The sequence below is a fragment of the Scyliorhinus torazame genome, chromosome 1 (assembly GCF_047496885.1).
Source record: "Scyliorhinus torazame isolate Kashiwa2021f chromosome 1, sScyTor2.1, whole genome shotgun sequence".
In the NCBI taxonomy this organism is placed as follows: Eukaryota; Metazoa; Chordata; class Chondrichthyes; order Carcharhiniformes; family Scyliorhinidae; genus Scyliorhinus; species Scyliorhinus torazame.
Window position 1 is genome coordinate 324,466,452 of NC_092707.1, and position 26,625 is coordinate 324,493,076.

General features: G+C 45.6%; 1 protein-coding gene across 3 annotated transcripts in view; it reads left to right on the forward strand.

Moving 5' to 3' along the window:
- Positions 1–22,664, forward strand: part of fshr (follicle stimulating hormone receptor) — a 279,828-nt gene extending 257,164 nt beyond the window's left edge. For all 3 annotated transcript variants that reach the window (XM_072508204.1, XM_072508211.1, XM_072508221.1), the window contains 2 exons: positions 17,943–18,137; positions 20,231–22,664. In XM_072508204.1, coding sequence (XP_072364305.1) covers positions 17,943–18,137; positions 20,231–21,569 — 1,534 coding nt within the window. In that variant the 3' untranslated portion in view covers positions 21,570–22,664. The remainder of the gene's footprint in view (positions 1–17,942; positions 18,138–20,230) is intronic.
- The last annotated feature ends 3,961 nt before the right edge of the window (positions 22,665–26,625 follow it).

Genomic DNA, 26,625 nt, shown 5'->3' on the forward strand with positions numbered 1-26,625 from the left:
GCTAAGATGTTCACTGTAAGCTTTAAAAAGGTGAACTTGAGTTCATAGAATAACCATTGTTTTGTTTTTAAAAATACTTTACCATTCCTGCTGTACCACACCTGTAGAGTGGGCCGTGTGCTCCTGACACCACACTCTATTAAAAGTTGTGGGTCAGGTGAACTCCATGATACACTTTTGGGGTCTCTAAACCCTGGCCCATAACAAATTGGGGGCTCGTCCGGGATAAAAGTCTATCTATCGGATTGGCTTTGTGAACTTAAAGACAGTGAGGGGTGAGCATATTGTGGTTGCTTTTAAGGTGTGGTATTTTAGTTAAGTAGGGAGTGTGTTGTGGACAATGGCTTTTTCAGAGGCTCAGAAGTTTTGGGGGGTGGAGACGGTCACACGCAGTACCTTACGGACAGAGACTAAAAGCAGACTGTTAGATTTGGCAAAAACATTTCAGTTAACATTACCTGAAAAAATGCGAGAAGATGAGGTAATTATGGCGGTGGCTAAACATTTAAAGTTGCCTAAGATACAGTTTGACTCATTGGAAATGGCAAAAATTCAGTTACAAATTAAACAAATGGAACACGAGAAATAATTAAAGCAGATTGAATATGGAAGAGAGAGAGAGGAAAAAGAAAGAGAGAGGAAAAAGAGAGAGAAGAAAGGAGAAAAGAAAGAATAGCCCTAGCAGAACAAAAAGAAAGAGAAAGGGAGATACAGATCAGGGAAAAAGATAAAGAGAGAGAGTTTGGACTTCAGAAAATGGTCATGAAACACGACAGTCAGTTAAAATTGGCAGACATAAATGTACAGTTGGCTGATAGTGATGAGGATAGTGAGAAAGAGCATCATAGTCGAAGGCTTGGTGTAGATCTATTTAAATATGTCCAAGCATTGCCAAGGTTTGACGAGAAGGAGGTAGAAGCCTTTTTCATTTCATTTGAGAAGGTGGCTAAACAAATGAAATGGCCACAGGATATGTGGGTATTACTGATTCAAACAAAGCTGGTAGGTAGAGCTAGAAGTGTTTGCATCACTACCGGAGGCGGTATCTGGGTTGTATGAGGAGGTGAAAAAAATCCATCTTAGGTGCATATGAAATAGTGCCTGAAGCCTACAGACAAAGATTTAGAAATTTAAGGAAAGAATTTGGTCAAATATACATGGAGTTTGAAAGGCTCAAACAGAGTAATTTGGATAGGTGGATAAGGGCTTTGAGAACAGACCAAACGTATGAAGCTCTCAGAGAAATTATACTTTTGGAGGAGTTTCAAAATTCAATTTCTGATGTAGTGAGAACAAATGTGGAAGAGCAGAGGGTTAAAACTGCAGGATTAGCAGCAGAAATGGCAGATGATTATGAATTAGTTCATAAATCAAAGTTTTGTTTCCGACATCAGTTTCAGCCTGTGAAGGATAGAAACTGGGGACATGAGAAATACTCAAGTGGTAAAGGTAAAGGTGATCTGATGGGAGATAATAAGGAGAGTGCAACTCAGATTAAAAGAGAAATCCAGGAGGGTGGAAAAGAAATGAAAAGTTTCAAATGTTTTCACTGTAATAAACTAGGCCATGTAAAGTCACAGTGTTGGTGGTTGAAGAAAAGCACTGGGAAGGCTGATGTGGTAAAACAGGATAAGACAGTGGGGATTGTTAAAGTGGTGTGGGAAAGCCCAAGTGAAGCGAAGGAGGTGCAAATGATTCTACAGCCTGATCAAGAGGTGATTGATAAGAAGGTGCCAGATCACTTTAAAGAATTTACTTGTGTGGGTAAAGTTTATTCATGTGTATCAGGAGGAGCAGGTAAAGAAGTCACAATTTTAAGCGATACGGGAGCTAGTCAATCTTTAATGGTAAGAGATGAGGAGTTATGTAGTCTGGGAAGAATGTTGCCAGAAAAGGTGGTAATATGTGGAATTCAGGGTGAGAGGAGTAGTGTTCAATTATATAAGGAAAGGTTAGAAAGTCCAGTGAAGAGTGGTTAAGTGGTAGTAGGGGTAATAGAGAAACTATCTTGTCCAGGGGTACAGTTTATCTTGGGTAATAATATAGCTGGATCACAGGTGGGAGTGATGCCTACAGTGGTTGATAAGCCAGTGGAAAATCAGACAACTGAAGTGTTGAAGGACGAATATCCTGGGATTTTTCCGGATTGTGTAGTGACAAGGTCTCAATGTCGCAGGGACAAGAGGAGAAATCAGAATTAAGATGAAGTTGAAGTGCAATTATCAGAAATGATTTTTGATCAGATGGTTGAGAAAGAACAAGAACAGCTGGAGGATGAGGCAGATATTTTTAGTTCAGGGAAATTGGCAGAGTTACAACAAAATGATATGGAAATAAAGCGGATGTATCAGAAAGCATACACGGAAGAGGAATCTGAGTGTATACCAGAGTGTTGTTACCGTAAAAGTGATGTTTTGATGAGAAAATGGACACCTTTACATATGCAGGCGGATGAAAAGTGGGCAGAAGTTCATCAAGTAGCATTGCCAGTAGGGTATAGAAAGGAGGTGCTGCGAGTTGCACATGAGGTATCAGTGGGAGGTCATTTGGGAATAAGGAAAACTCAAGCTAAAATCCAAAAATATTTTTATTGTCCTGGACTACATAAAGATGTAGTCAAATTTTGTCAATCATGTCACACATGTCAAGGGATAGGGAAACCTCAAGCAGTGATAAAACCAGCGCCCTTAATACCCATTCCAGCATTTGAGGAACCTTTTACAAGGGTCCTAATTGATTGCGTAGGACCGCTTCCTAAAACAAGAAGTGGGAATCAATATCTTTTGACTTTAATGGATGTGTCTACTAGATTTCCAGAGGCCATTCCAGTACATAATATTACAGCTAAAAAGATTGTGGAGGAGTTACTTAAATTCTTTATTAGATATGGACTACCCACAGAAATATAATCGGATCAAGGATTGAATTTTACCTCAAGGTTATTCAAAGAAGTTATGGATAGGTTAGGAATAAAACAATTCAAATCAACTGCATACCATCCAGAATCGCAGGGAGCGTTAGAAAGGTGGCATCAGACATTAAAGACAATGTTGAGGGCTTATTGTCATGATTATCCAGAGGATTGGGATAAAGGAATTCCATTCGTACTGTTTGCAATTAGGGATGCACCTAATGAAGCAACCAAATGTAGTCCTTTTGAACTAATTTTTGGTCATGAGGTAAGAGGACCACTTAAATTGATTCAGGAAAAATTGGTGAGTGAAAAATCGGAAATTACATTATTGGATTACGTGTCAAATTTTAGGGAACGATTAAATAGAGCAGGTGAATTGGCTAGACAACATTTAAAAGTTGCACAAAATGTGATGAAATGGGTAGCTGTCAAGAAATCCAACGTTCGTAGTTTTGCCAGTGGAGATAAAGTTTTAGTGTTGTTACCAGTGGTAGGTGAACCTTTAAAAGCAAGGTTTTGTGGACCTGATGAGATTGAAAGTAAATTAAGTGAGGTGAATTATGTGGCAAAAACGGCAGATAGAAGGAAAACTCACCGAGTGTGTCATGTGAATATGCTTAAAAGGTACTTTGAAAGGGAAGGCGAAAAAAAGGAGGAGGTTTTGATGATTCTAACTCAAAGTGAAGAACCAAATCCAGATGACTGTGAATTTGACATACCTCAAATTAAGAGATTGAGAGTATGCTTAAAAATGGCATAATTGAAGTGGGTTGCATCCAATGGTGCTAGTGATGGTACCAAAACCAGACGGTACCCAACGGTTGTGTGTGGACTACAGAAATATTAATGCAATTACAAGAACAGACTCTTATCCTATCTCACGTTTGGAGGATTGCATTGAGAAAGTGGGACAAGCTGCTTTTATTTCCGAACTGGATTTACTTAAAGGTTACTGGCAGATACCTTTATCCGAAAGGGCGAAGGAGATTTCAGCTTGTGTGACTCCAATGATATATACCAATTCAAAGTTATGCCATTTGGCGTGAAAAACTTCCCAGCCACATGTCAACGGTTAACTAACAAAGTTGTTTCAGGATTACCCAATTGTGCGGTATACATCGACGATCTGGTAATTTTCAGCCAGGCATGGAAAGAACATTTAAAACATCTGATGGAGTTATTCGATCGACTTCAGGAGACGGGTTTGGTGATAAACCTAGCCAAAAGTGAATTTGGAAAAGCCCAAGTCACTTTCCTTGAGGAGTTCCCAATACCCTCATGATGAAGGGAAATAATGCGGTTTCTTGGCATGAGTGGATTTGATCAAACCTTTGTGAAAAGTTTTGTAGCATGATTGCTCCACTGATGGACTTGCTGAAGATACGTCGAAAATTTCAGTGGACAGCAGATTTTTAACAGGCATTTGACGGCCTGAAAGCTGTGATAACCAATGCTCCTGTGTTGGAGAATTACAAGGGACTCTGTGATCAGATTGAACTAAAGTATCTGACTTTAAAGAGAAATGCCGAGGCATAGAGAAATGCATGGATCATGCAGAGACCTTCTTGTTCAAAGAGACTGTCAATCAAGAGGGATTCCAGTTGGAGGAAGAAGAAAAAAAAAGAAATGGACTATATTATTATACCTGTTTTGAATGAAATGAAATGAAAATCGCTTATTGTCACAAGTAGGCTTCAAATGAAGTTACTGTGAAAAGCCCCTAGTCGCCACATTCCGGCGCCTGTTCGGGGAGGCTGATACGGGAATTGAACCGTGCTGCTGGCCTGCCTTGGTCTGCTTTCAAAGCCAGCGATTTAGCCTTGTGCTAAACAGCCCCTGTTTATTGTTTTTTGAAACAATAAAGTATATATACTGTGTGAATTTCTTAAAGGATGGTGAAAAGGTGAAAAATGAAACCATCTTGAAGTTGACGGTTTTTGTTTTTATCCTTGGGGGGAGGTGTCATGTGAGAGTACCTTTAAGAAATGGATGTTTATAAATGGGTGTGTATATAAATATCTCTAGTGAGAGTACCTTTAAGAAATGGGTGTTTATTACTGCAGTGATTTCAGAGAGTGGGTGGAGCTGGGCAGTCTGTCAGCTTTTTACTTTCGTTTTAGGCTGTTTGTTGCAGGGTGTGTTTTAGTTTCGTTTTCAGAGCTGGATAGCTGCAGTCACAGCCAGAAGGTGTATTAGAGTCTCTCTCTGTAATCTAAAAATGTAAATCGATCCTTTGGTGATTTAAAACTAATAATCTGCTCTCAGTAGTGACTTTAACCTGATGTGCTTCTGCTGAAAGATTTTTTAAAAGTCTTCTGGATGTTAAAAGGACAGCTTAAGAATTACTTAGTGATGTATTGTTTGGGGGTGTATTTGAATTAATGGTTGCTAAGTTGTTCATTGTAAGTTTTAAAAAGGTTAACTTGAGTTCATAGATTAACCATTGTTTTATTTTTAAAAATACTTTACCATTTCTGCTGTACCACACCTGTAGAATGGGCCGTGTGCTCCCGACACCACACTCTATTAAAAGTTGTGGGTCAGGTGAACTCCATGATATACTTTTGGGTTCTCTAAACCCTGGCCCATAACATTAGCCACTATCTCGAATATGACTCCCGGCCATGGATGAAGCTAGGGGCGGGATTCGCCGACCCCCCGCCGGGTCGGAGAATCGCCGGGTGGGCAGCGTGAATCCCGCCCCCGCAGGCAGCCGAATTCTCCGGCACTGGGGATTTGGCGGGGGCGGGAATCGCGCCACACCGGTCGGGGGCTGTTGGCAGCGGCCCCCCCCGGCAATACTCCTGCCCACGATGGGCCGAGTGGCCGCCCGTTTTCGGCCGGTCCTGCCGGCATATGTTACACCTGGTATTTGCCGGCGGGACCTGGCTCCGCGGGCAGCCTCCGGGGTCCTCGGGGGGGGTGCGGGTGGATCTGGCCCCGGGAGGTGCCCCCACAGTGGCCTGGCCCGCGATCGGGGCCCACCGATCCGCGGGCGGGTCTGTGGCATGAGGGCACTCTATTCTTCCGCGTTGGCCGCTGTGGTCTTCCGCGATGGCCGATGCAGAGATAAACCCCCCCTGCGCATGCGCTTGGATGACACCAGCACACGCTGGCGCTCCCGCGCACACGCATGCGCCAACTCGCGCAAGCCGGCGGAGGCCCTTCAGCACCAGTTGCCGTTGCGCCAATCCCCATCCCCGCTGGCCGGCACGCCGCAAACCACTCCGTCTAGCCCCTGAAGGTGCGGAGGATTTTGCACCTTTATAGAACATAGAACATTACAGCACAGCACAGGCCCTTCGGCCCTCGATGTTGCACCGACCTGTGAAACCACTCTAAAGCCCATCTACACTATTCCTTTATCGTCCATGTGTCTATCCAATGACCATTTGAATGCCCTTAGTGTTGGCGAGTCCACTACTGTAGCAGGCAGGGCATTCCACACCCTTACTACTCTCTGAGTAAAGAACCTACCTCTGACATTTATCCTATATCTATCTCCCCTCAATTTAAAGCTATGTCCCCTTGTGCTAGACATCACCATCCGAGGAAAAAGGCTCTCACTGTCCACCCTATCCAATCCTCTGATCATCTTATATGCCTCAATTAAGTCACCTCTTAACCTTCTTCTCTCTAACGAAAACAGCCTCAAGTCCCTCAGCCTTTCCTCATAAGATCTTCCCTCCATACCAGGCAACATTTTGGTAAATCTCCTCTGCACCCTTTCCAATGCTTCCACATCCTTCCTATAATGTGGCGACCAGAATTGCACGTAATACTCCAAATGCGGCCGCACCAGAGTTTTGTACAGCTGCAACGTGACCTCATGGCTCCGAAACTCAATCTCTCTACCAATAAAAGCTAACACACTGTACGCCTTCTTAACAACCCTCTCAACCTGGGTGGCAACTTTCAGGGATCTATGTACATGGACACCGAGATCTCTCTGCTCATCCACACTGCCAAGAATCTTACCATTAGCCCAGTACTCTGTCTTCCTGTTATTCCTTCCAAAATGAATCACCTCACACTTTTCTGCATTAAACTCCATTTGCCACCTCTCAGCCCAGCACTGCAACTTATCTATGTCCCTCTGTAACTTGTAACATCCGTCCGCACTGTCCACAACTCCACCGACTTTAGTGTCATCTGCAAATTTACTCACCCATCCTTCTACGCCCTCCTCCAGGTCATTTATAAAAATGACAAACAGCAGTGGCCCCAAAACAGATCCTTGTGGTACACCACTAGTAACTGGACTCCAGTCTGAACATTTCCCATCAACCACCACCCTGTGTCTTCTTCCAGCTAGCCAATTTCTGATCCAAACTGCTAAATCACCCTGAGTCCCATGCCTCCATATTTTCTGCAGTAGCCTACCGTGGGGAACCTTATCAAACGCTTTACTGAAATCTATATACACCACATCAACTGCTTTATCCTCATACACCTGTTTGGTCACCTTCTCAAAGAACTCACTGAGGTTTGTGAGGCACGACCTACCCTTCACAAAACCGTGTTGACTATCTCCAATCAAATTATTCCTTTCCAGATGATTATACTTTCCAGATGTATAATCTCTCTTATAAACCTTTCCAAGATATTGCCCACAACAGAAGTAAGGCTCACTGGTCTATAGTTACCGGGGTTGTCTCTACTCCCCTTCTTGAGCAAGGGGACAACATTTGCTATCCTCCAGTCTTCTGACACTATTCCTGTCGACAAAGATGACTTAAAGATCAAAGCCAAAGGCTCAGCAATCTCCTCCCTAGCCTCCCAAAGAATCGTAGGATAAATCCCATCCGGCCCAGGGGACTTATCTATTTTCACACTTTGCAGAATTGCTAAAACCTCCTCCTTATGAACCTCAAGCCCTTCTAGTCTAGTAGCCTGAATCTCAGTATTCTCCTCAACAACATTGGGGCGGCCCGATGCAGGAGTGGTTCATGCCACTCCTTCGCGCCGGAGTTGCCCGCCCCGCCGATTCCCACAGAATCCCTCCCTAGGTGTCCCCCCACTTTTGGTTCAGATGTCGAGACATTGCCACTTGGGCAAAGGGCAGCATTCAGCCCTTTGACTTGACCTCCAAAGTTCTTTCTCACTTTGTGCGAATTTATTCATCTTTACGAAGCATCTGCTTAAAGAGAATCACCTCATGGGTAATTCAAACCTTGTTATTTCCTGGCTTTACCCATTGGTGCATCAGTTAATATATGGGTCAGCAGCCTGTGTATTGAGAACTTTGTTTGTTAATCTGGCTTTTTAGCAATTCTGACTCTGCTAGTTAATTAATTGTTATTTTATGTCTTGTTGAAACAAGTATTGGTAATTATGCACTCTGCTTTACAGCACTTAATTTATGAACATCATTAAATCAGCATTGTTCGTACACGAGGGCTGATTTTGATGTGACCTCTTAAATTAAATGACAGACATATATAGCAAGTCCTGTTGGCCACATAGTGAACCTAGTCAGAGGCCCAAAAGATTCTGGGGGTTGAACTGCATAATTAGAGGGGATTGAGATGATCTGGGCTGTGGGAGGGTTGGTGGAGTGAGGTGTGGGAAACCCGAGCTGAGCTGAGTAATGTAAGGTAAAAGAACATGGAGAAAATTCCAAGAAGAACCAGACATTGGCCAGATCAATTTGAATGAGACCTGGGGTAGCATTGATGCTACTCATGGCCCCAACTTTGGAGCAGCCTCTGGAAATCCCTCTGTCGACATCTAGTTAGACTGCTCTAGATCCTCTCCTGCCGGGTGCAACATTTGCCACCGATCTGAATATTCATATCAAAATGATGGCAGATGAAACAATGGCAGAAATGATATGACAGGCCTTATGTTCACAGAGTCGGAAGGGCTCTGGGCCGTTTAAAAATGGTAGGTGGGACCCAATTCTGGGATTCCTACCTCTTTTCCTGACACCCCCAACTTTCACTGCCATAGGATAAGGGTGTAAATAGCAATTATAGTGTGGTCAAGCCAGCTTCTCCATGACTCATGATACAAGAGCCACTTAAGAGTAATTGTGAACCATAGGGCGCTTTTGAGTAACTTCAAAACATCTTTTTATGCTCCCATATTCCCTCCATGCTAACGCAGTGTCAGTTCATGCCCCTATACATCCACATGACCACTATGCCCCCATGTGAACTGATGCCCCTTGGCCACTCACATGTCCCCTAATAGCCCATACCAATTCAAAGTCAGACCCTGCTCCCCAACAACTGCTAATGATCCATCGCCTCATACACTCCATCCCAACTCATGGACCTTCCATGTCTGTTCACCCAGTGTACACTATGTTCTCTGGAGCCATACAGTAACATTGAAACTGCTTAGAACAAAGAAAATACTGCACAAGAACAGGCCCATTGGCCCTCCAAACCTGCGCTGAGCATGCTGCCCGTTTAACCTAAAACCTTCTACACTTCCAGGGCCCGTATCCTTCTTTCCCATCCTATTCATGTATTTGTCAAGACTTTATACGTGCTTCCACCACCTCCTCCAGCAATGAGTTCCAGGCACCCACCACCCTCTGTGTAAAAAACTTCCCTTGCACATCTCCTCTAAACTTTGCCCCTCATACCTGAAACTATGTCCTCTAGTAATTGACTCTCCCACCCTGGGAAAAAGCTTCCACTCTGTCCATGCCCCTCATAATTTTGTATACTTTTATCAGCTCGCCCCTCAACCTCTGTTGTTCCAGTGAGAACAAACCAAGTTTATCCAACCTCTCCTCTTAGCTAATGCCCTCCATACCAAGCAACATTCTAGTAAACCTCTTCTGTACCCTCTCCAAAGCCTCCACATCCTTCTGATAGTGTGGTGACCAGAATTGAACATTATATCTCAAGTGCGGCCTAACTAAGGTTCTGTGCAACTGCAGAATGACTTGCCAATTTCTGTACTCCACGCCCCGGCCGATGAAAACAAGCATGCTGTATGCCTTCTTGACTACCTTCTCCACCTGCGTTGCCACTTTCAGTAGCCTGTGGACCTGTGGACCCAGATCCCTCCGCCTGTCAATACTCTTAAGGGTTCTGCTATTTACTATATATTTCCCACCTGTATTGGACCTTCCAAAATGCATTACCTCACATTTGTCCAGGGAAAAAAAATCATTTAAAAAGAACTGGTGTTCCTACAACCCTATGAAAGTGTGAATCAAACAGATTGTTAAAGTATCAATGGCAGAAGCTTTAAGTACTTGTGACTGCTTAACCTGTGCAAATAAACATTGAGACATTGGCAAAATAGATCCCAGAAAGAAAAACTTATTCTAACATCAGAAGATGTCAGTCAAGTAAAATCAACGGGCGCGATTCTCCGATCGTGTGACAGTGTCGCATTTCTTGACGGCGCGAAACGGGCTGCGGACAGTAGCGATTCTGTCCAACACAGCACAGGTGATGGAGCGATTCACGCCGCTCCAGCCTTACTTCCCGGTGTGCACTGGGGGCGGCGCCAACCCGCACATGCGCAGTGGCGACACGCCAACCCGCGCATGCACAGTGGCCTTACTGAACGCTCCGGCCCCAACGCAACATGGTGCAGGGGTTCTGGGGCTGGATGCGCAACAAAGTAGGCCGGGGAGGGGAAGCTGCCCACCCGCCGATCGGTGGGCCCCGATCGCGGGCCAGACCCCATCGGAAGCCCCCCCGGGCACGGATCCACCCTCCCACCCCACAGGCCGTCCCCGACCTTCGCGCAGAGTTCCCGCTGGCAGCGACCAGGTGTGGATGGCGCCAGCGGGATTCTGTTTTCTCCGCGCGGCCCATGCGGGACGGAAAATTGGCGGCCCTGCCGCGTACAGCGGCTGGCGACCGGCGCCGCACCAAACATGCCGCTGCAAATGGCGCCGATTTTCCACACCTCGGAGAATCGCATGTCGGGGGCAGCGTGGCGCGGTTGCGCCGCTTCTCCGGCCCGGCGCAGGGCTGGGAGAATTGCACCAACCTTTCTCTGTGCCTATACAACAACAAAAAACTCACTCACATAGTCCTTTTCTCAGAGTCAGGGCTTTCAGCCAAGCATGCATACTGAGACGCTGGGGTGTGAGGGGTGAGGACTAATCAAACAACTGGGACAAAGTCCCAGAGAACCGGGCATTTTAACCAGCATGTCTTGGCACTTGGCCACCTCTATGACTGCCTTTGTTCAGCTCCGAGACAGCAGGACTGACTCTGCCCTCCCCGATTCCTGAGCTGAAAATAGCTTGTTTAATGCCCTTTATACCTACTGAATTGGACATTTCCCGATTCGAACTATCCATCCCAATAGCAAAACTCCAGCCCAACAAATTCTGCACTCTGATTTTAAGTGTATCACTGCACCATTATTGCCCCAAAATGGCAAGGAGTAGAAGGGGCATAGTTGGCATTTTGTTCACAAAAGCAAAATAGGAAAGAAAGGGTGAAGAACTGACACAAACACTATTTACAGCGTTTCACATCGCAGGTTCATGTCATTACTAATCGGTTATGTCTCTTTCCATTTACTGTAGTTTCACACTGATTTTCCTGCTCTTTCTCCTCCTGACACTAGACAGGCCCAGTTACAAGCAGATTTAGTGTAATAAGCAATTAACACGGCCCAGTTGCACACCCCGATTACAGGTCCATCCGTCCAGCATGAAGGATAATGGAAGTCAGCTGCATGCAGGTTATGGAAGCGGAAAAGCTTATCCAAGAAATAAGGGACTGGGGTGATGGGGGATGGAATCCTTTATTGCACAAATTAAAAACTACCCCTGGAGATGTCTGTTCTAACATATTTGAGAACAGACTGTGCAGTGGGTGAAAGCTGTATCAAGAAGCCAATGAAGCTGGAGAGGTGTGAGAATGAATATGGCTAATCTCCAGAAAGTAATTAAGGTAAGCTTGACATACTGTTTGAAAAGTCTAGTAGCCATGACAAAATGTATCCTCAGAACATGTAAAGTATGCTGCTGAACCATGGTAGCCATTAATAAAGATTCACTTGTTCTGTACTGCCTTGAGACCGACAGTGCACTGAATGCATGCTATGCATGGCCATTCCTCACGGGACAAATATAATGAGCAGCCGTATAAGGAAGTCTTAAAGGTGATTTGTGCAAGAAACTTTTGTCATTCAAGCATGTTATACGTCCATTTGGTGACAGATAGAATGGCCTTGAGAATGGACAGCTGCACTTGACTCTCTGTGTTACATAACCTTGCATGATCTCAACACTATTTGTGCACTTCTGGGACAAGACTGCAACTAACAAAATGGACCCTAAACTGGAGAATATCTCAGACAGTACATGCTTTTAACCCCTTTTGAAGCCCAGCACCATCAGGCACCAGAGTATGAAGGAAGTAGAGAATGATGCTGGAGCTTTTCCCAAGCTCAGGTTCCTGTCATGTTTTGCTGTCCTACTCAGTCACCAAGGCTTAGACACGTAGAGATGGATTTTTCAGATGTTGGGTGTGATGAACGGTTACTGCCTTGTCATCATGTAAGGTGATGTCCCCTTTAAGACCGGGCTTGAAACCCTGGGGACTCCGCCTGTGGCTCCGCCCATCTGTGAGCCATAGAAAAGGGGCTGCCTTGTGGGCTGTGCAGCAGTTAGCACATGTCTCGGCTCTAGCATAGTTGTTAATCTATTAAAGCCTTCTTTACCGTTTACACTCTAAGCGTCGTTATTGAGGGTATCTCATTGGGGTTTCCGACCGTGGCGCCCAAATTGTCACCGGGGAATGCATCTCCATTGATACTGGCTGCCCTGCAGCCATGCAAATGCTCCAAGGAGCCTTAATTGGCTGGAGACAAAAGGTCCCCATAGTCAAGAGAAGGTTCTGTCTCAGAGAGTTGCAAGCCTAACCCATTGGCCGGCTACTCTGCAGTCCCAGCAGCATCAAATAGAGGTTGGCACCAGGAGCCAAATGGAATGCAATGCTCTAGTCCCTCGACAGTGGCTTGAATGTTTTCTACGCCACACTCCAGCATGGGCATGCAAATCGTATAATAAAGACCGTTGGCATGTCATTAAAGAGCTCGAACCGGCATTTGCCGTGCCTTCCACGATGCTCCGCCTCCGCCAGGAGGAATTACCGACAGCGAGGTTCAGTTGCAACATTTCAAATCAGGAAGCAGGCGCTGTGGCCTCTGAGGGTGTGGGAGGCGGTACAAACAGTGTCCAACATTGCTATAGTGTGTTGAAAGTTGTGCTGCTGGCCGGAGGGTAGGGGGGGGCATCTGCCAGGGTCAGGGAGGAGTAGCGGGGCAGCTAGGAGGTGGGTCGTGGGGTTAGGGTGGCAGGGCATGGACCACCATTGTCACAGCCTGAAAAGCTGCGCACGCCGCTGACTGCCCACTGGGAACCTAACACCGCGGGTAATATGGGTGCTCCCCAGCTACCCTTTAACACCAGCCGACCCATCAGCGGGATAGGCATGTTCCAGCACAACCAGTGCCATCATCTTGGCTTGAATGAGGATTGGCGTGCATTGGATTTGCGAGAGTTCTAAGTGTCACCAGTGCTAGCCCATTAATGGGACCTGAATCGCTCTGGGACTGGCACCGCTTTCTTCCATGTAGAACACTCACAACCGGGTCCCAGGTTCGATTCCGGCTTGGGTCACTGTCTGTGCGGAGTCTGCACATCCTTCCCATGTGTGCGTGGTTTTCCTCCGAGTGCTCCCGTTTCCTCCCACAGTCCAAAGATGTGAAGGTTAGTTGAATTGGCCATGATAAATTGCCCTCAGTGTCCAAAATTGTCCTTAGTGTTGGGTGGGGTTACTGGGTTATGGAGATAGGGTGGAGGTGTTGACCTTGGGCGGGGTGCTCTTTCCAAGAGCCGGTGCAGATTCGATGGGCCGAATAGCCTCCTTCTGCACTGTAAATTCTATGATAATCTATGAACTCAGTCCCGGCGTCAGCACTCAGTCTCTCAAACGGAAAATTCTCCCCCAGGATTGGGTAGGTGCAGTTTGTCTCACAGCGGGGAGGGGTGAGGCCTGAGGGTGTGGGTCTTGATAGAGAAGTCAGGGGTTGAGGGAGCACCTGCAGGCGGCAGATCTTGTGTTGGGGTATGCTTAATGTAGAAAGGAAGCCATTAAAGGAGGCACCTCCACTTCCTTTCCTGCTTGAGACCCGAACAGGGTAGTTTCTGGATTTCTCCCTGGCCCTAAACTTCAGCCAGCATTAAAATTGACTCTGGGCATGAAATAGCCTTTGAGTGATCATTAATTTTCCACTTAAGGGCATCAACTGAGGCAAGGGTGAAAACCCTGCTTAGGCTGTTGCCGGTTGTGCGCCAGGGACTTGACCAGAGATTATCATATGATCCCTGGATTAGGTGAGCGAGGGTGGGGTTGGGTTTTGTGGAGTGGAGTCATGGGCGGAGGAAGGGGGGGGTTGGAAGCAAGGGCAGGGTGGTGACTTGCACTGGGGTACAGAGTGCCTTTGAAAGGGGAGCCTACCACCCAGAAAGCCACAGGCAAACCCAACAAGGTTTTAGAGGGTGACTTTTCTAAGGCACAGGAGAACTGTCGCTCGCATTTAGTCCCTGAGTCACCACAAAATTCTTGTGTGCCCAGCGATAATTGGTGTCAAATGGCTCAACATTGAGCCTAATTAAGATCCTGTTGCAAACAGGCAAGTTTCCGCCATGCGTCCCCTCCACTGGGAGACTGACATATGACCACTCCCACAACAGCGCCAGTTTCCATGTTTCCTATGCAACAAACCTTGTTAAAGTCAACCCAATATATTGAAACAAAAGGACTACTCGTAGGTGTTTATTTAATGGAACAAGACCTTGCAGTTATATAATGCCTTCAGCGTAGTTGATGTCCCAAGATGCTTCACAGGAGCATTATCAGACAAAATGAAGCACCTTGACAAATGTTCTCTTCTTCTTTTAGAACTGGACTGACTTCTCAACTGCTGTTATTGAGAAGATCACCACCTCACACCACTTTCCATCAGCCTCGTCATCGTCACAAAGGACAGAAACATGGAAATGTAGAGCAGAATAGTACACGGGAGAGCCGGCCAGCCAGCCCCTGAAAAACATGTCGGCGCTGTGCCAACATGCTGTACACCGACATGCCCGCAGCCATAAAACGCGATGGAACAGACTAACCGAGTGGGACTTCTGCCCCTCATTTGGGGCAGAAGCCCCGCCCTCTGGAGCTGCGAGCCAATTCTGATTGGCCAGAAGGTCCATCAGTCCCAGCATCAGGAAAGCATCAGTGGTTGTTGCTGGAACTAGAGGAAAAGAGGAAGATGAAGACTCATGGACCCCCGGGGCAGGTAAGTCAAGGGACCTGGGTGGGAGGGTTTGGGTATGTGTAGTCATGGGACAGGAGGAGAAAGGGAACATTAAGGGAGGAAGAGGGTTGGAAGGAAGGGAAGGGTTCAATCTAAGGGGAGCCACCTGACGACCGGCAAAGGGCAGCCTCCGAAGTATGACCTCTCCTCGTCCTTCCTGCCCTTTAAAAATTTAAGTTTAAAAAACGGGTTTCCTGCTCCTGGCTAGCTGACAACGTCAACCATTTTATCATTGAATCATAGAATTTACAGTGCAGAAGGAGACCATTCGGCCCATCGAATCTGCACCGGCCCTTGGAAAGAGGACCTGACCTAAGGCCGTACCTCCACCCTATCCCCGCAACCCAGTAACCCCACCTAAACTTTTTGGACACTAAGGACAATTTATCATGGCCAATCTGCACATAACCTGCACATCTTTGGACTGTGGGAGGAAACCGGAGCACCCGGTGGAAACCCATGCAGACATGGGGAGAACGTGCAGACTCCACACAGACAGTGACCCAAGCCGGGAATCGAACTCTGGACCCTGGAGCTGTGAAGCAACTGTGCTACCCACTGTGCTACCATGCCGCCATTTTATGATCTGGTCAATGTATTATCAGGGTCAATTGGCTTGATAACAAGCCTAATTGACCCTTAATATTCATTTAAATACGGCGAGCAAGCTGTAAATCTCAGCACCTGCCTGTTCCCCGTGTTGGGGAAGAGCTTTGGAGTGTGCGGGAAGATGGGTGCCCAACCCATTTTAGGTGCCCTCCCCCACGCACGGGAACCGCACCAACCTATAGTTCAGCTCATACAGTGGATTTAACAGTGCTAGGTGAGGGACCGTACAGTGATGAGGAGAAGCAAGTGATGATAGCAGCTAAAGAGGAGGAAGCACCTGGACACGGGTCTCTGCTGCAGTTTCTATGGACTCAGACCCTACACACCTGCTTACAAAAAGAGCTTAGCATCTCAGAAAGTTTCATCTACAGGAGTCGTCAATGTCTGTGGAAGAAACCCTGCAAGGTCAGGTGAAAAATAAGATGTCGTTGCTATATGGAACAATGTAATCGGTATTGTAGATCCAAAGGGCGCGATTCTCCACTCCCACTCCGGTTGGGAGAATCGCCTGGACCGCCAACATTTCCGGGGACGCCGGTCCGACGCCCTCCCGCGATTCTCCCAAGCGGCGGGAACGGCCCGGTCGAGTTTCGCGTGCCGGAGAATCGCCGGAGACACCGAAAATGGCGATTCTCCGGAACCCCAGCTATTATGAGGCCCGGATGGGCCGAGCGGCCAGGCCAAAACGGCGGGTTCCCCCCTGCGCCGTCCACACCTGGTCGCTGCAGTCGTGAGCGGTGCGTGAACGCTGGGGGGGGGGGCGGCCTGTGGGGGGGCGAGGGGGGATCCTGCACCGGGCTTCACCTGAAATGTGGGGTGGCCCGCGATCGTCGGGCCGTCCTCTCTGAAGGAGGACCTCCTTCCTTCCGCGGCCCCGCAAGATCCGTCCCCCATCTTCTTGCGTGGCGGACTTAGAGAGGACGGCAACCACGCATGCGCGGGTTGGCGCCGGCCAACCCGCGCATGCGTGGATGACGCCCGTTATGCGGCGCCGGCCGTGTCATCTATTTGGCGTCGCTTTTACGCGGGCGACAAGGCCTGGCGCGTGTAGATGACGCGGCCCCGATCCTGGCCCATTGTCAGGGCCTGAATTGGTCGCGACCGGGGCCGTTCCGCGGCGTCGTGAATCTCGACGGCGTTCACGACGGCGCGGCCACTTCGGCGTTGGAGTGGAGAATCGCGCCCATTGAATGGAGGAATATCTTTTTAAAATACTTTGGCTAGTTTTAAAGAGGCCTTACTCTCTTGCATAGCTTCAACAGGCTGGATTGAGAGAACTTTGAAGCTGGCGCACATGGGCCTGGTGTTTTTTTCACCTGTTCAGTAGCTGCTCATCCTCATCCTCTGAATAAAGATACATAGGGAAAATTGAGTATTTGTAAAGGCAACAAATTATTCAGAGGTGACTGTGGATCACCGGTTCTGGGTGAGTAGGTAGAGTCTATTTTAGTTTCCAGATGGTAGATATCAATGTCAATGGAAATGACCTAACTGATGATCATATACCTTCAGTTATTCACTATTTACTATGTAGTATTGTCAGTTGTACAACTCTCTTCTGTTTTACTATTGATTCGGACTCTAGTTGTACCAGAGGTTATGTAAGTCTTGTTGGAGCCACGGTTAGATAGGTTATTTCCCTTTTTGCGTTGCAATTAAGCTCAAGTGGCACATGGTTACTCATGGGTATGATATTTTGGTCTCGTCCATGGTGAGACCCGTTATGAGCGTTACAGAAAACTTGGCATTCCAGCTGAAGCTCCATTCACGTTTAGCGGTAGCAAAAAATGCCCACCGTGAACAGGAACAGAAGATTGCGGCCCACATTTCCAGTGCTAGAATATGCATAATGTGCAACAGATAGTTGCTTCTTCATACTCTAAATTGTGAATGCATCATTCAGCACATTGCATTCTCCTGCACTCCTATTGGTATTACATTAATTTCACTTAAATATTTGCAGTCTGCTTGAAACTGGTAAAAAAAAATCAATGAATACATTTCGATAATTTTTTTCTCACAGGCAAACAGAGTGTGTCAGCAGCAACATCATGATTTGGCGGGCATAATACTGGTAACATGGAAACCAACAGTCTTACTCTTTTAACAGGGACATTTCCAGAACTGGTATCACTGCACTTCCAATTCATGGCTTGAAATCTATTAAGAAGCTCATAGCTCGGTCGACCAATAACTTGAAAAGGTTACCACCCCTGGATAACTTTGTAGAACTAAGGGAGGCCAGGATGACATATCCGAGCCACTGCTGTGCCTTTGAAAATGAAAATGCTAAGAAGAAAAAGGAGTGAGTATTATTTATTCTTTCACGCACGGAGGGTCGATGTCAATGTATAAAAGGAAATGCAGACTTCTGAGAGGCTGTAAATAAAACAAAAAATGCTGGAAATACACAGCCTATCTGTCAGCAATTGTAATGTAAAAAGACAGGTGACCACATTCCAGACGTGTGGCCTTTATCAGAACGAATACAGTGTGTTTCCAGCAGTTTCTTTTTATTTCAGATGTCCAGCATTTGCATTTCCGTCCTTTTTATTACCCTGAGGTTTTGTATTGTATCCTTTTAAATAGACATTTAATTATGTGAGACGGCCTTCTTTAAGGGTGCCTGTATACCGAAAGTGCATGAAGGAACATGGAACAGTAAAAAAAAATTGAATACGACTTCAGCTCAACAGATTAATCAATGATGACAGGTTATTTTCTAGGACATACAAAAGAACTATTTTTAAGCAAGCTCCTTTAATTCATTCATAGGATGTGAGTGTCGCTGGCAAGGCCAGCATTTATTGTCCATCAGTAATTTCACTTCGGAAGATGGTAAGACACCTTCTTGAACCACTGCAACCCATGTGGTGCAGGTACACCGACAGAACTGTTAAAGGTGAAGTCATAGGATTTTAACACAGTAACTTTGAAGAAATAGCGATATAGTTCCAAGTCAGGATGGTGTGTTTCCTGAAGGGGAATTTGCTGGTTGAGGTGTTTCATACATCTGCTACGTTTGTTCTTCTCGGTGGTAAAGGTGCTGTGGAAGGAGGTTTCCTGAAGAAGCCTACAGAGGAATTTAGATAAGCTAACGAGTGAGCAAAAATTTGGGAGATGGAGCATAATGTGGAAAAATATGAACTGCATACCCAATTTGTGAAAACAGCCAGCTAATTAAATCATCAACTGCCTCCACTCAAGTGGGATTTTTGAAGAAGAGTGCAGAATGCGGAGATGCAGATTAGAACAGCTAAAAGGAAGTCTGGTGTTTGGATAACCAGAATACCCTTTTGGAGGGTTCACGTACCCCTTTGGATAGGGTCCCAAGAAACCTTTGGGAGAAGCAAGGTACCCATTTGCGATTGTTAAAAGTGAACATGATTATGCACTTTTTATGCATAAGTGGAACTGTAAAGCTGTCAAAGAGGTATTCAGCTGTCAGGGAACTGTTGACCAGCTTTTCAACTGTCAGGGAACTGTCCAGCTGTCAAGGAACAGTCCAGCAGTCAATGAAAAGAACTGTGCAGCTGTCAAGGAACTGTTATGGAGTTGTCCAGCTGTCAAACCTGTCAAAGTTATCCAGGAAGTATTAAAGCTGTCAAGCATACCAGGTAAATTGGCATGGAGGAAGTAAGGGCAAAATGTGATGGGTGGGGGGATGATTTGGCAATAAATTTGCATGGGGGTATGGGGCAATGGGGGTAAGTAGAGGGCACTCTGTTGACTGAGTGATAATGGAAACCATAGAGATGGGGCTGGATGGTGGAACATAGGTTGGCATGGATGGGCATAGGAAATATGTGGGGGTTAAGGGGTGAGGGCTGGAAGAATATTTTTTGTTTTATTTATTTTTTCTTTATTTAAACACAGTGCTGGGGCACAAAGACAGGCCTCGGCAGTCGGCAGACTCTATGCTCATTCCGGAGTCGCCCACCCCGACCGGAAATCTGATCCATATGCGGAAATTTTTAAAGGTGATGTTTGCTGAGCCGGGAAGATATCCAGTCTTGCCAGCAACACCCACATCCATGATTTATTTTAAAGCATTAAAATAGGTCAAAATGTAGACGGCAATATTTTAGTTGAAAATAGTTTTGGTAAATAAAGAAATATATGAGTTTGGTGCAGTCCAACTGCAGAAGAGGTGTCCACTGGCTGAATGTACAGTAGTGCCCACCTCACAGAGTGAGCACTAGTTTGGTTCCCAAGCCAATCTTATGCTGCAGCCTTCATTGAAATGAATGGAGTGCTCCTGGATTCATTGAGCTCATATTTTAAGCAAAAGACATTCTGCCCTAGTTGTTTCTTACACTTTGCATAAGTGTTATTGATTCCAGATTTCTCAATTCTTGGTGGGATTGTTATAAAAGTTGTAACTTTTATTTCTTCCAGATTACAATGGTCTCCATTATGTAGCAAGTTCTACAGCAAGAATTATGATTTCAGCAACACAAGCTTCGAGACTGAATTTGAGATCGGTTCCACACATTCGAAAAGATCTATGCAGTTGAATTCTGCTGTCCCTCAGCAATATGTATTCCTTGAAAGTGAGGCATGGTTTGACTTAAATGAAGATGAACCATTTTTTGACTATGGTCTCTGCTCTAATGTAGCAGATGTGGTCTGTAATCCAAAAGCGGATGACTTCAATCCGTGTGAAGACATTGTGGGAAAAGATATTTTAAGAGTCATAATATGGCTAATGAATATTCTTGCTATTATAGGGAATGTGGTTGTTCTCATAGTCTTACTAACCAGTCGATATAAACTCACAGTTCCCCGATTCCTGATGTGCAATCTTGCTTTTTCTGACTTTTGCATGGGCCTTTATTTGTTGCTCATTGCTTCTGTCGACATCCGGACCAAAGGCCAGTATTATAATTATGCCATAGATTGGCAGACTGGTGCTGGCTGTGCGTCCGCTGGATTCTTCACTGTTTTTGCCAGTGAGCTCTCAGTGTACACACTTACCGCAATCACCCTGGAAAGGTGGCACACCATTACTTATGCCATGCAGCTGGACAGAAAAATCCATCTGAGGCATGCCATTGTGATTATGTGTGGTGGTTGGGCATTTTCCTTCATTGTGGCAGTCCTGCCACTTGTCGGCATCAGTAACTACAAGAAGGTTAGCATCTGCCTCCCTATGGATGTGAACTCTCCAGTTTCTCAGGCTTACATTATTTTCATTTTGCTGCTGAATGTTATTGCATTTTTGATCATTTGTTTCTGCTATATCAAAATCTACCTAACAGTTAGAAACCCCAACTTCATCTCCACAAACGGTGATACAAAAATTGCCAAACGCATGGCCGTGCTAATCTTCACAGATTTCATTTGCATGTCACCGATATCTTTCTTTGCCATTTCAGCCGCTCTCAAGGTCCCTTTTATCACTGTGTCCAGTTCCAAGATACTTCTGGTTTTGTTTTACCCAATCAATTCCTGTGCCAATCCTTTCCTGTACGCATTTTTCACAAAGACGTTTCGGCGAGATTTCTATATTCTTTTAAGCAGGTTTGGTTACTGTGAAATGAAAGCACAGCTTTACAGGACAGAAACAACATCCTCAATTCAAAATTCCAATGTGAGAAACGGTGCCTTGGCCTCCATGCCGCACTTTGGCCAAGGCACGGTATACACAGAGCTTCTGGTAGCCACTTATCACCAACCATGTGGAACTCATAACATCAATTCTCAAGAGCCCCACCAATCACTTACAGGAATCTAGGCCATTAACTATCACTGCATAGACTTTCCTGAAGAAAATTTGTATTTGTCAACTTTGAAGAAAATAGCATATTTCCTGGAGGTTGTCAAATGTATCAGGATCCCAAGCTTCAGGTCAGTGAGCCTGTGATGCATCCTTGCAACGGAGCAGGTACTTTTAATTTATGGCTAATCTTACATGGAATGAATCCATGGTTGTACTACAAGGGATTAGCATGACCTAATTGCAGGCTACAGATATGTGCTTCAAGTAATTTCCAAAGACCCATTTTGTGCAACAAGCTATTAATGTCATATTATAATGCATTTGGGTTACTTCATCAAAGTTCGACTGGCTTTAAAGTTTATCAGATTTTATTGTTATTTAATGTAATGTTTTAATGTAAAATAATAATGATATTGTACTCTGGATTTCTTGTATTTGATAGAGACAATTTGCTCCTGAAAGCAAACTACATCTATGGTTCCTGGAACTTGAATGTTCAAAACATGTACAACAGCAAAATCTGTGGCAATGGCCTCTTTTTTAAAAAGTATTTTAAATAATGGCCACCTGATGATGAACCAATGCGGAATTAATTGTTTATGTTTTTCTCTGAAGTAGATAATCATGTGCTTCATCACAATAGTAGTAAATCATGTTTTATTGTATAAGTCTCAGTTTGAGGCTGTTGTTGTTATTAAAATATTAAGCGTATTATTATTGTAGAGTACCTGGAAAAGAGAGGGGGAAATGGGCAAAGATTTGTGTTCCTGATTTCCAATCTCAAACTATCTAGTTGGAAAGATTGCAAATGGGAGCAATCTAGGTCAGGGCAGGAAAGGGCATTGGGTTTTGTCACAATGAATGCCCGCACCCGTGCCTGTCATAATCAAATAATATTTAGGAGCGGAAAGGGGAAACGCAGAGGAATAACAAGGATTATCAGCAATTTCTAACCATAGTTTAAGATTTGACTTACATGGGTTGTCTATATATGCAGGATTGTTAACTGTTGAAAAGATTGTAATTGTTTTCATTATCTAAGAGTCGAGCTTGTTTGTACCTGTTGATTGAAAATTTTGTTCAAACCTATGGATATTGGTTGTGATAATAAAGAACTGTATCATCTTTGAACACTATCAATGAAATATATTATGTGCATCAGTTTCTCAGCACCTACACATGTGGATTTGCAGAAAAATGCGTCGGACATGGGGAAGCTGTTGGGTTTGCTGCGATGCATGCATTAAAATTATAGAATCACCAGATTTGAATGTCTAGTAATACAAATGTGTAGCTTAGTTGTGGTCTTTTGGGGGTTATCTCTTGTCCCCCAAGGAACCAGCTCTGCAATCAGTGAGATCCTTTGTAAACCTGTGGCACTTTGGAGTGGTTCAGAATATAGGCATCGTGGGAGCTCGCTGAGAACCAAGCACCAACATGCAGAATTTATCTTCTGTGATCACATGTCAGCTGCATGTTCAAAGAGTGAAAACCTTTCCTACATGATTGGCTATTGCCAGGAAGCTCTCAATGCCACATGTGCGTAGGTCATATCTTGAAACTATAACCATCGCCTTCCACGTGCCTTCTCTCCCCTCTGAGCCTGCTGCACTTGTGATCGTCCCCATACCCACCCTGATCCTGAGTCCTCCCACTATCCGAGCTATTTTGTCTGTTTCTGTAACTGCTGCCCCATAAAACCTTAAGCTACCCAACTGTTACTCTGGACCTGCCACCGAGCCACACCCCAATCCCTCCACTCACTATGACTGTTCCCCCCGCTGCCCGGTACCCTCAGTTCAAACCCAGGATCCCACCATAAACAACACCGATTCTTCCATCTCGGCCCATCTACCTCCCACTATCCGTGCCAGAAACCACCAACCCCACCCAACCACATGAAACCTCAGATCCATCAAGCAAGGCCTTTGCCTCCGTCCCAAGTCCCTGCACTGACTCCCTCTCTACCTTGAACAGTCTGTCCTACTTCTCCAGACTTTCTCCCACCCTGCTTCGGACAGTCTATCCTCCTTCCCCAGACATCCTCCCTCCCTGCCACAGATTTTCTGCCTTCCTTCATCCTCCCTCCCTGCCTCATACAGTCTGTCCTCCTTCCTCAGACATTCTCCCTCCGTGCCTCAGACAGTCTATCCTCCTTCGCCTGACATCCTCCTTCCCTGACTCAGCTAGTCTGTCTTCCTACCCCAGACATTCTCGTCCCTACCTCGGACAGCCTGGCCCCCTTCCCCAGACATCTTCCCTTCCTGCCTCAGACAGTCTGACTTCCTTCCTCAGAAGACTCCCAGCCTTCGCCTGCCTCCCCTATCCAACCTGTGCTCCACACTTCCACCCTTCCCCACTACTCTTGCCTCGCATGACCAGTCTTCGGTCAGCTTGAATAACCAGTACCCAATCTCAATTAAGAATTGGATGAAGAAGGCCAAAGCAAGGACTACTCACTTCAAAATAGTGGACAAAGTCAAGCTCGGCAGGTGCACACTGTTTATCTGCAGTCGTAAACATGAACATTCGGAGAGGAGATTTTCTGACCATTCTCGCCTACATCAGCTTCCGGTCCCGCGGGTTTCCCACCGGATTCATTGGGAAATCCCATTGACAGCGCAGGACCTGAAGATCCCGCCATGAACCAACTGCGGGCTGCCTCCCGCCATCTTCTGCGGGGGCGGGGGGTGGGTGGCAAAAATCACCCCGTTCCAATTTGTAACAGGTGGATAACTTAATTTGGAGAGAGAGCTTAATTCCAGTAAGCTGGCCTTTGAATGAGCTGCATGACTTACTAATAAATGCAAAATGGCCTCCCAAACTTGTTCATCGGGAAGCTCGACCCGCCTTTAAAGTTCCAAGAAGATAATTGCAAAGGTCCATCCAGCCACCAGGAAATTGGTTTTTGACCTTACACCAAATTAAGTCCCCCCTCCCCTGCCATCAAACCTCCCCCTGCTGGCAGGCCTGGACGATTCCACCCAAGTTTGCAGGTTGCTATCCTTTTAGAGTCAGCAAACAAGCCTGTTTTAATTCTCATCCACTTAAACTGGGTCTCCAATCCCATTGTAGCTTTCTAATGAATTCACTCTTAATGTTCTACATTTCAGTTACCCTGAGCTGTATAGAGGTTCGATAGGCAATGCTTTAAAAACCTGATTGATGAATTGCCTAAGGCCCAAAGAGATGAAGATTGACTGATCAGAAGGCTTTGATTGTCTTACACCAGATTGGATTGAGCTACTGTTCCCAGATGTAATGCGTTGCCAATGGAGACAGAATGGGCGACGGTAGAAGTTTTATTTTCCTGAAAAGGAATTTTATGTGCACACATATTATACCAAGTGACTCAGTGGGGATGATTGCTGACTTTCTCAGCTTCCTGACATAATCAAAACTAGTTTTAGTGTTGCCAATCAACAACATGTAGTGACAATGTCTCTATTTTGATCTCCTTGAATTTTTTGGACTATTTCTGCACATATATCAAATCTGCTGACAAGTTGGTGCATCACTGGTTTTATCTTGTCACTAGCTACATACCACTCTGTACAAGCTGATTGGATAAAATGAAAAATGATGCATTTAAGTGGAAACTGAGAAATTTTGCAACTACAAACAATTTCTGATAACCACTTATGTAAATATCTGGATAGGCACATGTGCAGACGGGGTTTAGAAGGATTCAGGCGGTTGTTCCAGATAGGACCCTTGACCAGCGCAGGCTTGGAGGGCCGAAGGACCTGTTCCTGTGCTGTATTGTTCTTTGTTCTTCAAATAGCCTTTATGGGCATGATGCAACTGATTTGAGAAACACCCAGCTATTTAACCGCACTTTACCATTTTGTTTGGCCTTGGGGAGATTCTCTCCACCTAGGCCGCACTTAGAGGAATTTTAGCTGGCGAACTGAAGCAGATTGGGGCACCATTTTGGAAGGGTGCCCCAATTCTCCCCCCCCCCCCCCCTTCGGGCCCGACTCCTGGAGGAGCCGACTTGGCAGCCAGGCATCCTGGCACTGCCACCGTGGCAGTGTCACCCTGGCACCCCAGCACTACCAGGGTGCCACTGTCAAGGTGCCCATGTGGAATTGTCAGGCTGCTGGTGCACAGGTGCCAAAGGGAGTGCTATTGTACCACCCTGCCCAGTCCCCGACCACCCAGGGATCTCCAATGGCCTGGGAGATCCCACTCAAGTGCCGATACGCTTGGTCCATGTTTGTGTGGACCAGTACTGACCAGTGCCCTGGCGAGGTCTTCCAGGAACGGCCGGTGAATCCTGGGTGCTGGGTGAATTCGGTGTCCAGGTATTTAAATGTGCAATTATGCTCATTTAAATATGCTGATCTGGATCACGCACAGTGAGGGCAAGATCCAGAACGTGGCATCTTGTGACATTTAGTTGTATCTCGCAAGACATTCCGAGCGTCGCGAATCTCACAAGATTTAACAGCCTCATCCCGAAACCAAGTCAGGCATGACAAGGGCACTGAATCGTGCCAAAATTTCCTAATCTTTATGTTAGATGTATTATGGAGAATTGAATAGAGCCAATGCCAATATGCTTAGATGTTACAAGGTGAAAGGAGGCTTGTGCAGTGTATGGAAACACAGAGCAGGGGAATCCAATGAATGCTTTCCAATTACAGCTTCCATTATCCCTTGTGGGGTTATTTTCTCTGGCATTTACTTTCTATATTTTTTGAACTGCATATTGAATGGCCAATACTTTGAAATTGAATTTCTAATCGTCAGCATTTCTCTTTCCTCCTTCTTAAGTTCCTTTTTAAAACGCATCTCTCTCTGATCAAGCTTTTGATCACCACTGTTTATATCTTCTCTATTGTCTCAGCATCAATTGTTGTCAGATAACATCTCTTAAAGTGCCTTGAAACATCGCGCCATCCAATTCCAAGAGGATGTTTAGTGGATTTATTTACCTATATACAGAAGAGTATGATGTAACGAAGTAGTCATCCTCAAAGATGTTGTCATTCCTACACCATAAAATCTAGAGTGAAACTTCAACTTCTTAAAACTGAATTAATGTGTTGTTACCAAATAAAGTCAA